This window comes from Sceloporus occidentalis, unplaced genomic scaffold (assembly GCF_023333645.1).
Source record: "Sceloporus occidentalis isolate IW3139 unplaced genomic scaffold, rSceOcc1.0.p SCAF_18, whole genome shotgun sequence".
In the NCBI taxonomy this organism is placed as follows: Eukaryota; Metazoa; Chordata; class Lepidosauria; order Squamata; family Phrynosomatidae; genus Sceloporus; species Sceloporus occidentalis.
The window spans coordinates 13332207-13345729 of record NW_028316998.1 but is presented as its reverse complement, the minus strand read 5'-3'; the positions used below and the strand labels follow the sequence as shown (position 1 = coordinate 13345729).

The 13523-nt window shown below is 37.4% G+C and overlaps 1 protein-coding gene across 3 annotated transcripts in view; it reads right to left on the bottom strand.

Moving 5' to 3' along the window:
- Window positions 1-13523, bottom strand: part of LOC149302675 (desmoplakin-like) — a 32509-nt gene continuing 18986 nt past the window's right edge. The window contains exons 13-24 of one of the 3 annotated variants that reach the window (XM_089482203.1): window positions 12907-13033; window positions 12572-12783; window positions 11757-11958; window positions 11005-11171; window positions 10281-10419; window positions 9931-10124; window positions 9068-9230; window positions 8717-8800; window positions 8092-8199; window positions 7586-7684; window positions 4410-6704; window positions 1-3171 (exon numbers count right to left, since the gene is read on the bottom strand). In XM_089482203.1, the coding sequence (XP_089338329.1) occupies window positions 1-3171; window positions 4410-6704; window positions 7586-7684; window positions 8092-8199; window positions 8717-8800; window positions 9068-9230; window positions 9931-10124; window positions 10281-10419; window positions 11005-11171; window positions 11757-11958; window positions 12572-12783; window positions 12907-13033 (6961 nt within the window). The remainder of the gene's footprint in view (window positions 3172-4409; window positions 6705-7585; window positions 7685-8091; window positions 8200-8716; window positions 8801-9067; window positions 9231-9930; window positions 10125-10280; window positions 10420-11004; window positions 11172-11756; window positions 11959-12571; window positions 12784-12906; window positions 13034-13523) is intronic. The other 2 variants (XM_089482205.1, XM_089482206.1) reach the window with 2 other exon arrangements.

Here is a 13523-nt window from a genome sequence, read left to right as displayed (position 1 = left end):
TTAGTTACCAATAGAAGAACTGCTAAAAGATTGGTAGGAATAATTGTAAGAGGATGAAGCATCAAAGCTTCCTCTTCTGGATCCACTACGCGACCCAGATCTGGATCCTGAGCGTGATCCAGGTGCAGAAGAAACATTGTATGGGCTACTTATGCCTTTGGACGAAACTGAAGCAGCTTCCAGCATCCTCAAGCTTGTAATATCTTCGACCATAGAGCGGTCAAGTGCATCTTTGTAGGATATTTTCAGTTTAGTTTTAGGACAGGTCAGAATTTTGGGATAGTTACTTATGTCACGTAGTTTCTGCGCGGTCCGACCATCAATCATGCCTTTTCTAATTGCTTCTTCTGAAGTTACTCTCAACTGTGTTTCTGGATCAATAAAACCCCCTGTTATGTACTGAAACTCAAGAAAACGTTGCCCCGCTTCATAAGGTAGCCAATTTACTTTCATTGCTTCTGCAGCAGATAATTTCTTTGAGCCTCTTACTCCGTCAAAACCAGTATAGGCCTTATGGGCTTGCTTAAGTCTAGCTGACATATCATGATCTATTATGCCCTGGCTAACGGCATCTTGGAGTGAGAGTCTTTGCCCTGTAGTAGGATTGATGATGCCTCCAGTACAAGCTTGTGCTTCCAGTAAACGCTGCCCAGTTATGGTGTCAACAATTCCACGCCGAATTCCCTCTGAAATGGAGATCTTCTCTAAGTTCTCGTTATCAAATATTGCTGCAATAGGAGTTGACTCTTCTAATGGTTCTGAAAAAGAGCCGCTTTTGGTGTAAGAGCCACTTCGTAACCTGGGTGAGGAAGATAATGAGTCATGCTTTGATGAAATTAACACATCATCACTAAGATTTTTGCTGGCAATTATATCTGCAAATTGAGTGAGGCTTAAAGAGCCTGAACGATACTGGTCAAATTGGGCTTGGTTTACTAAACCTAATTCGATTGATTCTTGCACATCATACTGGATTCCTGTTTTTCGGTCAACAAGAACAACTCTTGTTGAACCATCAGATCCTGAAATAGTAATTTCCTCCCATTCACACTCTTGCTCTGAAAGATCAACATATGTAGCATAATCTATTAGGCCTTTACTATAGGCTTCTTGCACAGTCATTTCTCTGTTTGTGTCTGGATCAACGATTACCACCCTACGCTTTCGAAGGGTATTTTTTTGTGTTGTTTGAACTGACTTTTTCTTCTCTCTCAGGGGCAGTAGACATAGATTTGTTTTCTCATCCACTATGCACCTTTCCTTTAGCTGCAAGTAAGTCAGATTTTCTTCTGTGTTGGGATCAAAAAAGCCCTTAGTGTCATCATTTGGGTCAGAAAGAATATCATTCAATTCTTTGTTGAAATATCCACGTTTATAGGCCACATCAACAGGCAAACGATGGCTTGCTTTGGGATCAATGATTCCACCAGTGGCAATCTGAGCTTCCAACAAGCGGATTCCATGACCTTTCTCAATCAGTTCTTTGTTCATTGCCTGGAACAATGATATAATATTTCCATTTTCTGGGTCTTTATATCCAGTAACTGCTCTTTCTGCAGATATTAATTTTTCCTTGAATTCAATTCCAACAAGACCTCTTCTGTAGCCTTCTTCCACTGTAAGTCTTAGATTATTAACAGGATCAACTATGAATCCTGTGGCAGCTTGAGCTTCCAGAAGCTCAAGTGTAGTTCCAGGTCTCAACAAGCCTTTCTTCATTGCATCATAAATACCTAGTTTTTCTTTTGTTGCCTCATTGTAAATACCAGCAATGCAACTAGATCCCTGCAAAAAATCTTTGATTCTCTCACTGACTTCTTCCACTGATATCTGCCCAGCTTCCAGCTGATCAGCTGTGGAAGACCTTATAATTCCAGATTCCACCAGCTCAGGCAGTGTGACTGCCTGTCGAATTCCCTTGAATGAGAGGCTTCTCTTCATTACAGGTAACAGAAGAAATCCTGTGTGAGGCTCAACTCTGCATTTCTGCCTAAGCTGTGCATAACTGACATAATTCTTTGTGACAGGCTCAATAAATTTTTTGGCATCATCGTTGGGGTCATTTAATGTTCGGTGCATGTCCCTATCAATCACACCTCGTGATAGCGCAACTTCTATTGGTAAGAAAATACTATTAACTGGGTCAACTATTCCACCTGCTGCCAACTGAGCCTCTAGAAGCCGCAAGCCAACTTCTCGACTGATTAGATTTTTCTTGATAGCCTCTGCAACAGCTACTATTTTTCCAGAGAAAGGGTCTTTAAAGCCAGTTATTGCTTTCTCTGCTGTATAAATGGCTTCTCTGTCTTGGAAGTCTATGAGATCTCGAGCTATGGCATTGTCAACCGTGAGCTTTTCATTCCTCTGAAGGTCAATTATTCCTCCCGTAGCAGCTTGTGCCTCTAGTAGCATTACTGTGCTTTCAGGTGAAACGAGCTTCTTTCGTTTGGCATCTACAAAGGAATATTTTTCCTTAGGTGTAACGGAGACTCCAGCTATTGCACCAGCACCTTTTAGAAATGGTTCAATTTCAGCGGCAACTTCTTCTACTGATTTTTGCCCCTTTATAAGCTTATCAAATGTTGCCTTTGTTATGATTTGACATTCAAGAAGCTGGTGTGCTGTAATTTTCTTCCGAAGCCCTTCAAATATAAATTTGGACGCATCAACACACATGTCCTCATCAGTTTGGGTCTGACGGTTTGAGCCAAGAGGGCGCTTCCTAAGGTTTTCTAGCTCCCTTTCCAGCGCCAATCGTTGGGCATCCATTTCGGATTGGCTTGTTCGGTGTAGCTCCTCCATTTTACGTTTGTACCGTTCTTCAATTGACCTGATCTCTGCTTGCAGTCTTTCAATTTCACTCTTCAATGTGGTTTTCTCTCTCTCACTCCTTTCCAAACCAATTTCAATTCTCTGCACTTCATCTTCCCTGCGTGTATACTGACTCTTCCACTGATTAAATTCATTTCTGATTTGCTGTTTCTCTTCTTCTAGGCGCTGCTTAACACGGTTCTCAGAATCTAGTGCCGCCTTTGCACGGTTTAACTCCTCTTCCAGTCTTTGCAGTCTTGCCTTATCTTGTTCAAGAAGTTTTATTTTCTTTAGGAGGTTCTCTTTTTCTTGTATAACGTCAGAATACTTGCTACTGCTTTCATGTATCTTATTAGAGGCCTATATTAAAGAAAAGGATGAAGAATATTGTTTATTGTGACACAATTATCAATTACCCAACAAAAGCCATTTCACTGGTACACTACTGGATACTATTTAGCCATTTAATACTCTAATATGATTGTGAATTTAAGTTAGACATGTTTATTTTGGTAATGGTGAACTGCTTCTTTATTTAAACCAATACATGTGTTATTGTGGGACATATAATGGACAACAAACATTACACACAATAAGAGATTACACAAAATCAGGCAAAAAAGATTTTACAAAAACAGTAATAGACAATTTGATTTTGATAGAAAACCGGATCCATACAAATAACATATGATTAAACACACTTCCCAAGCACGAATTAATGGAAGACATATTAATTAAATTAAGATAAAGGAAAGAAAATTGGGTTATTTGGAAGATGAGTATGTGTTTAACAGTAAAGTGTTATTTCAAGACATTTATTGTGATTACAGAACATTTTTAACTTGTTTATTATATTATGTATGCATTTTATAAGTGCTCTATTCTGTATACTGATAGCATAACTTTCTAAACTACATAAATACTATTATTACTGCCATGTTATGGAATAGCTCTATGCCTTGGTGGTCCAGCTGATTATGCATTTACTGACTACAAGCCTTGTAAATGGCTAACAAAATCAAAACAGGAGCTAGCCTTGCAACATAGCTTTGGGAATAAATACATTTTACAAACACCTGCCCTTTGACTATTAATGTATACATAAATAAAAAATAGATTGTAAGTAGAAATCACCTAAAAAGATACCACTTGATTTTATTATTAAAATGAACTACTATTAATTGACTACATACGTTTTTGATCAATACCTTGTGCATATCACATGGCTATCTATGACTAGCTTCTAAGTCTACCTACAAAGCAAGTTTAATATAACACACATTTTTATTTCTTTCATATAACTGCATAATACACTATACCACACAGTATACTATGTGGAAATAAAAATAATTTTCTTTGCTAATGCCCCTTTTAATAAGGTTAAACTGTTGATCCGTGCACATGTCGCATGACTACAGGCTTAGAAATATTCCCTCAAAAAATGTGGATAGGAAAATGCTTCACATCTATTTTTTTCCCTGGCATGATTAAATTATATTCTATTCATTAGTTTGAGTAATACTGAAAATAAAAATCAACAATTAGTTAGTGGACCTCTGCAGAAAAGACACAGATTATGAGGAAGTGTGTTTGAGTACCTCTAATGCTTGCTTTTGGAATTTTTCAATTTCCTGTCTCAAATTTTGTCTCTCTTTCTGTAACTCATTAATCAGGCCCTGCAGCTCCAAGGATCGCTTGTTGCTTGTTTGAAGCTGGTTCTTTAACTCAGTAATTGTTGCATTTTTTTCACCATCTACTTCATCTTTACTTTTCTTCACTTCTTCGTACTCCAGTCGCACGTATCGCAACTCTTCTTCTAACCTCAGGTGCTCTTTAGTAAGGTTTTCCGTGATGGACTGCAACCTTTCTATCTCTATTTTACACTCATTTAGGCTCCTATTTCTCTCTTCAATCGTTTTTTGTAAATGCTCATTGCGCCCATGAGCCAGACGTAAGTTTTCTTGCTCAACATGCAGCTGTCGTCGTAGATTTTCCGCCTCAGCTACAATTTTACTCAACTCATCGACGTTTCTTTGCTTCTCCCTCAGTTGACTGTCTAAGGACTCCCTTTGCTGCCTCAAATCTTCTTCAGTTTGTCTTTTAACAATGGTTAGTTGTTCTACTTGCTGCGTAAGAGTGGTTATTTTTTTCAGTTGCTCGCTGTTGGTCCTCTTCAGGCTGTCCAACTCATCTTTCAGCTTTTTATTATTGGCGTGCTCATCTGTGGCAATTCGCTTTTGTCGGTTAATCTCCTCCTCTAATTTTTGTTTTTGTGTCTGCGTTTCTTTCAAACTGACCTGAAGTCTGTTAATCTCGTTTTCTTTAACTTGTTTATCTAGAGATAATTTTTCATAGTCTGCTTTAAGACGGAATAATTCTTGCTCCTGGATCTTTAATTTATTGATAGTCTCTGTAGCACTGCTATTTGCCTTCTGCAGATCAAATTGTGTTCTCTGTAATTTCACGTGATCATCCTCAAGTTTCTTTCTTTGTTCTGTTTCAACATCATTGACTTTTTTCAGACGTTCAATTTCCTTATTTCTCTCCTGAATTGTTTTAGCAGCATCATCAAGTGATTTTTTGTATCGCTGCTCTTCTTCATGACGAAGGCTATGGATTTGTTTTAGCTCAAGTTCCAGCTGCTGTTTTCTCTGAGATATCTCAGAAGAGTAGGATTTCTGCTGGTGAGCATCTTCCTCTGTTTTCTTGAGGTTGTGAGTCATTTGTGTAAGGGAGGTTTTCAGTCTATTGACTTCGGCCAGCAAGTCTCTCTTTTCTCTTGTTAAACTGTCAACCTGTGTACTCAAATTACTGATGTTATCTTCCTTCTGAACTGTTATCTCATGGATGGTGGTTTTTGTGATATTTATTTCTGTCTCATACTTGTTTCTTAATGTTATAAGCTGTTCATCAAAACTGTTTCTTACCTTAACCAACTCGTTTTCGTATTCTCTCAGACGTGCAGCCTCCTCTTGAAGTTGGTACTTTAATTTTTCAATGTCACTGTTTCGCTCTTTAATTGTTCTGGCAGCATCATCTAGTGAAATCTTGTATCTTGCAGTCTCTTCTGAATGGGTATGAATCAATTTCTGCAGTTCCATCTCAACTTGTTGCTTCCTCTGAGATAGTTCAGAACCTGAGGCCTTTTGCTGAAGGCAATCCTCCTCTGCCCTTCTTCGCAAATCATTTGTTTGAACTATGGTATCATTTAATCTGGTAATTTCTTGGGTCAAGTCTCGATTTTCCCTTGCAAGTTTTTCCAGTTGTGCTCTGAGTTCATGTGTGTCTTCTTCCTTTTGCATGCTTATCTGCTGAATGGTGGTCTTCGTAATGTTTATTTCTGACTCATACTTGTTCCTCAAACTACCGACCTCCTCATTAAACTGCTTCCTTACCTTTAACAGCTCATTCTCATACTCCCGCTTCCGTTGGGCCTCGTCCTGAAGAAGAATCCTCAGTTTTTCAATCTCATATTCTTTCTCCTTGACTATCTTTTCAATCTCTATTTTTTGACGGTTAACACCTTCAAGGTCATTCTGCCTCTGTTTCTGAAATTGATCAAACTCATTCTTCTGTAGCTCACATCTGTCCTCCATTGCCTTTCTCTTCCTTTTCTCATCATCAATCTCATAGGTGAGCCTTGTTATTTTATCATTGAGCTCGATTATCTGGCTATAGCTTTTCTCTAAGTTCTGCTTAGCAGCGTTACCATCCATTTCAAATTTCCTTCTCATATCCTCCAGCAAAAGGAGCTTTGATTTATACTCAGAGCATTCTATCTGGTACTTTTGCAGGTTTTGATCAAGGAATTTATTTTTCTGGGAATTATCTGAATGTGCATCTCTGGCAAGTCGTAACTCTTCTTCCAGCAATTCAATCCGTGTGTTTTTCATCTGTAAACAAGTAAAATAGTCAGCAAGGGTGCCCCAATGCCAATGTGATACACTGGTTAACTGCATACATTACAAGGACATTCCTAAGTATCTCAGACTTGAAAAGCAATGGGGTCTGTTCACTTACCCTTAGGCTACCTTATGTTAAAACTGGGCTTAAATGGTAACAAACACATGGAAAGACATGAGCGTACAGAGTTGAGCATCAGTTGTATTTGGAACTGAGCTTAACACAGGCAGATTTGCATCAAATTTCCCAACTTGTGAAAAAATAGGTAAGAAAGGTAGGGAAGGTTGCTGTTAATTTGGCCATAACTTGCAATACACTGCATTTCAAATTACAATTTTTATTCCATCCCCCTCTCCCAAAAGTAGCTGATCTGGCCTACATTTGGTTCTCAGCTCCTGCATTGCTATTGACAAATACTCTTAAATCACTTTGAAGGCAACATGGAATGAAAAGACTGCCTAGTGTTAACACAGCTGTAAATCCGGCCCTAGACACACTATAAACAGGATTCTGCAACTTTCCATTTAATGAGATCTAGTTGTAATTAACAATTCTGAGAACTAACACGGAACTGTTTTGAAAGGGGGCATTTCAAGTTTTAAAGAATGTATTTTATATGATTTGACATTTTTGTTTTGCTGCTTTTGGACATTTATTTGTGCCTGCATTAATACATACACCATTCCTATCCTTCAGACACGGTGTGTGTGCCATTTGCTCAAGAGCTTCTCATCATTATCCAAAGGACAACCATTACTTTACAAGCTAATTGTTACATATTCCTTTTATAAATTAGAGTACATTATAATGGTAAGATACCCTCTGTTTTCACATGATAATGGAGATTTTATTATTATAAATTATTTTTTACCTTCAAGTCTTCCATGTTCTTTGACATTTCATGCAGAAATCTATAATAATCATTTCCTCTGGTAAGTAGTTCAATGTATCGGGCTTGTATTTCTGCAGACTACATTTGAAAAAAAAAAATACATAACATTAACTGGTTAATATGTTTTTGAAGATCCATTTTAGTCCTTAATATGATAAATATTATGATAAACATTACTTAATTATACATCGAATAGCAAATTATTATTATGGAGGCTGGATATTTTCCCTTGCCTACGAGCTGAAAAAAATATCTATAACACAGTGACATATCCTAAGCCTAGACCATATTCCAATGCGCTGTTTCTTAAAACGGGTGGCCGAACCATGGATGGTGAGTCTGCCAGGGGTGCTGCCTAAGGTTTGGCCTATGGAAGCCCCAAAGGTTGATAGATCACTGTTATGACATATATCTGCACATTATTTATTAAATTATGATCTTCCCTTAAAATTTTAATACAATTAATTTACTAATGACATATTTACCTCTTGCATTATGATTCCAGACGGAGATTGCACCATGGTCCTTTTAATCGGAATGTTGAGTAGAGTTTCCAACCCTGAGCTATAGGATGCCAATTGTAGCTCGTAATCCTGGAACGTAATATGGGTTTGTTAGAGAAGTCAAACACATCCCACGTTTCAAAAGCATGGAATACTCCAGCCACAAGCAAAGCATACAACATAATAGCCCATCTTAAATAAAGATGTACTAGGCAAGCATAATCTATATAATCTAGTGAATGGCATTTATGTGGAGTCTTAAAGGGCCTTACTGTATCCACCTCTGCAGATGTGATTCAAAAATATTAAATGGATTTAGTTAAAGGAAAAAAATACAGGGGCATAAAAGATAAGCCTTTAATGCTAGACAGTGGCTAATAGAAAAATCAGATATATTGGTTGATGGTTGGTAATGGATCATAAAAGCTGTAGATACAGTAATTCTACAAGATCTCCCATGGCTGAACAGTGTTTAAATGGAGGAGAAATCTACCTACACAGACTTTGAAAATCACACTTCACAGCTAATTCATTGACTAGGCAAATATGGACGGATTCTATTCAATATACATTCTAAACATTCAACATTGCATTTTCACATTCATACCTTAATGGATGAAGCACATTGGTCTGCAGTCTTCATGACCTCTTCTACTTTGTCTCTTTTACCCTGGATTTCAGAATTTAAACTCTGCAAAAAAATTAAAAAAAAGTATATTTTCACACTTAACACAGATCTGGTATTTTACAGCAAAAATCTCTTCACAACAGAGATACTGCTGCGTGATATCTTATTTTTCGACATTTTTCTGCTGCAAATCAGCTTTTATGATTTTCTGTTACTGAAACAGGTACATTGCCCATCAGAGCCTTTGTCTCTGAACATTAACACGTCATAGTAAGTACAAAGTAATTAGAATATTTTTGGTATATAACTGATAGAAATGCACATGCTTACCTTTTGTTCATTTAGGTATCTTGCAATGATAGCTGAATCTGCAAGTTTGACTGATTCTATGGAGTCCTGTTTGTGCTTGGTGTCAGCGATCCACTTGCTCAGTGCCTGGTACATGTCTCTGTAATTTCTCAGCTGCTTTCCTTGTTTCTCCAATTCCCATGACCTGAAGAGAATGAGTAATAAAAGTCATTCAATATGCTCAAATAATCACAGGTACAATGCATTTTTGAAGACCCTCAAGTTGTCCACTCACTGTCTCGCATTGGACCTCAATATTATTACTCTAGACCAATATCTTTAGGAATGTGTTCTAACATTAACGTGTGCTACTAAACACGGGCCACTTTAATGCATATGATAGCTGTATGGATCCTTTGCATTTTCTTGGTGTCCCGCTTGGAAATTTGGGGGGGATTCTGCAGAATCATATGCATCTGCCCCTCCCCCCAAGTATTTTTCCATGAAGGAGATGTGTTTGCCCATGATATACTTCCCTCCAGTCCCTCCTATGAGTGGCTAGAATCATAGGACCACTGAGGAGGAGGGCAGCTGCAGGGCTGCAACTTCTATCTCAAGTGCTTTATTTATTTGTTTTTTTATTATTTCAGAAAAATGCATGTTACAGGTACATGTACATTAATATGCACTCTTATTTAGTGAGGCTGTCAATGACAGGAAACTGTACCTTTAATGGGTAGAAGTTACTAATTAAAAAATAATAGATTTATTTCCAACTATAAAAAAAGTAGTTCATCTGCTCTACTTATAAGCCTCTCCCGTGTCATCCAACTGACCTGCTTTTTGTTTTTATGGTATTTTTAGTTATAAATTATTCTAGCATTCATGAAGCCACGCTTGGCTACCTGTCATCAATTTCCTTTTCTATTCTTTGCCAGCGGTCTGTCAGTTGGTTGGCCTTGTCAGTGAATTTCGAGATGTCTACGTCACAGTAGGGATAGGCTTGAGTCACACGGTCATTGATCTGCAATGCATTCTTCATCTCTGTGTCCATGTTTTTCAGGAGGGATTTCTTTTGGTCTAACTCCATTCTCATTTTCTGCATGGGAACAAATACATGTTTATGTGAGACAAAGCTAAACATTGAGAAAAAAAACATGGCAATTGGAGCTTATAGTTGCAGTTTGCCCCCTGAAATTTCCCACAACATTAAGTATATCGAAGCAATTATTAACTTTTGTTTTTTTATTCTTACTTTCAGTGTACTTCTGTATGCTTCAACTTTTGCAGGGTCAAGCGAAATGGTTTCTTCCTCGGTCAACCTAGCTTCATAAACCTTGATCAGATCTTCAGTCTGAAGGATACTTTGAAGAAGGAGCCTCAACGACTGAAGTCTTAAATTTAAGAAAAAATAAAACAATTACAAATAAAAGACTTGCTCCTCACCATTCACTAAGAGAAACAGAACAAATCTGAGGCCTGCAGTGACAACTCTATGTTTAATGAGCCATAATTGGTGTTGAATTAAATTTTAAACAAAATAGGAAAATCAAAACTCTATGTTCACATGTTGCTTAATTAAACATATAATAGAAGTGTTTCAAACTATCTAATACAAAGACTTGACAGTACCATGCCAGACAAAAGCCTGTCCTGATTTTCTTATAACTAGGCAGCTACTCTCATTGGCACAGAAGGAAGAGACGTAATATATATTGATTTAGAATGCAAGTGCTATTGTTGGCATACGATAATGGAAGACTTATGTTGTGAAACCGTAAATAATGTGTAAAATATTTATACATAAAACAAACATTTAATTAAATTGCAGGATGCTTGGATGTTCTCCATAACTCCTAGGTTTCCTTAAGCCAAATTTTATTAGCTCTTTTACAATGATTTTTCCCTGATAAAGACCGTTTAGCTTCAGGCTGATTTAAAATCATTTTACATGATACAGTACAGATATTTTACAATACCTCTCCAAGTGATCCACGGAAAAGCCATTAATGTTCTCCATTTTCTTCAAGAGCAAATTGAGCTCGGACTGCAGATACGCAGTCTTGTCTGAGCCCTTAAGGTTCATCATTGTCTCCTTAATGATGCTGAATTGTGACGACAGTCCTTGGCCCTCTCCTCTCAAGCTCTATTTGACGAAAACATAATACACTTTAACAATGGTGCATCACTCATTATTGACATAATCAAGTGTCTCAGTTTCAGTGCACGTCTTGTACTTAAAACAGGGAAAAAAACGAAATATCTAAAAACAGAATCTACTTTGGTGCAGTAAAACTGAAACAAGAAGACATAAATGGAAAACAAACAATAAAGGGTTCTTCACAGAAAATAATATTAGTCACACAAAACAGTGGGACCTTGACTCCTTAATAGAGGAAGTAATAGAAGACATGGACAATGGTTATATGTGGTTGCATAAATTAATAAGCTGCATCTATCGACATATCTGGTCCGTATTTTTTTTACACCAACCTCAGAATGAGCGTGCATTTCCTCAGGGTCACGTAGCCAGGACCTCAAACCTTTATTCTGATTTTATATCTGAGCATCCCAACTGGTACTTTCCTCACTGCTATATCACAATTAAATAGATATGATCTCATTGTGATCGCTTCATAAAGCAATAGTTTCAATAAAAAATTAATACCTCAGCCTCTAGGAAAGACTTTAAAAAAATGACAGGTTTAATCAATTCTTTTTTTTAACATACCTCTATGTCATTTATTCTGTAGGCAAAATCTCTAAAAGTTTCTTGATCACAATTGTAGATGTTTCTTTGCATCAGTCTGGTTTCATGGCTTTCAAGCTGTCTTCGGATCTTCTGTAGCTCAAGTAGCAGCCAGTTCTCCTGTTTTTCTCTGCCACGGTCAATCTCCTTACTGCTATCCACAGTGACAGTCGAGACATTGCTGCTTACTTCTACTCGCTCACCTTAAAGCAAATGAAGAATATCACATACACCTTAAAAAAAAGCATTCATCTATATCAGCGTTGCATGAGAATATCTATGATGTGTACCTAACTTTGAAGATCAAACCATAACAATCAGTAACTGCACTATGATATGCACCAATCTGGATTCCATTCCAGTGTCATTTTAAATAGGTTTTTAACAGTTTTACTGAGCTCAACATGTGCCCACAAAGCCTGCCTTACATGCAACCTGGAGAGCAGCAGCGACAATGCAGGAAGATCAAAAGCATACATAAGCATGCAAACATAATTTTAGCTCAAATGGAGACATGTTCAGAGGAGGAATGTTAAAACACAAGGCTGTAGTCAAAAACTGGAGAGGAAATTTTACTTGCTGCCAGCCAATGAGGTCAGCCATTGCCCTCTCTAGCAACATAGTTGCATGCAAGAGAGAGACAATAGAGAGTTGTGTCCATCTTGACCATTGGTTTTTTACTGGCATTAGCACAAGGAAACAATTATCTACAAGTAGATTTTCATTAGCGGGAATATGACATTTTGAAATTAAACAAGGTATGCAGACCTTTGGTTTTTGGTGGAGGTCTCTGTTGCACAAGAGTTGTTTCAGTAACCGTAGTCTGGCGAGGGAGCTGCACCACCAAGGTTTGGTAGTGTTTCTGTGCTTCAGAGAACTGCGACTGCATCTTCTTTTTATCTTCATCCCCAAACATGTTTGAGCCTTGGCTGTTCCTCAAGAACTCCTGATAATGCACTTCAAGATCAGTACAAACCTTCTGGTAGTCTTCCTGACGCATAGTCTTCAACTAAAAGAATGAATAAAAAAAAAATTAGACACAAATTTTCATCCCAAAGCATCAATTAGAATAAAAAAAATGCAAACACAGCAGCATTGTGTCATTTCTTAATTCCAACACATCTTTCAATACCTTAGCAAGAGTCATAGCTCTGATTTTCTCGATGTCAATCATACAGTAGTGCCACGACACCAAGCTTTTCATGTTAATGTAAAGCTGATTCCATAGTGTTAGAATGGCCTCATAGAACTGCTCAATCCTAAAAAGAAATTTAAAAAAATGTGTACTTTTAATATATTTTGGAGGGATACTTTAATCTCACACAAGAAAGCCAAATGATGCAGTAGATAACAGTTTAGTTCATATATATTGTAATTACAGAACAATTATTCCACTTCAAAAGGAAGCAGACAAGTCAAACAAGTATATAGGTAAAGAGTCACATAATTGCATATAAACCCCAAAATGAAAGAAGTGTGGCCTGCAAAAGTCATCTGTGTCAAGGTGAAACAAGAAGAGACAAATTAAGGTGGGCCTATCGATTTGCTAAAGTTCCAACTTCACCATCTTCATTTTTTTATTTGCTATTAGTTTTTCACATTTCTGATGCCCAAATGTAAGGAAAGGTGGAATTTTGTGATTTCAGCATGGCACATTACCTTTAAGATAATAATGATGGCATCTAACATGGTGCAAAGTGTTATATATTTACTTTGTGTACACCCTAACTCCCTCTAGATTGTAAGCCT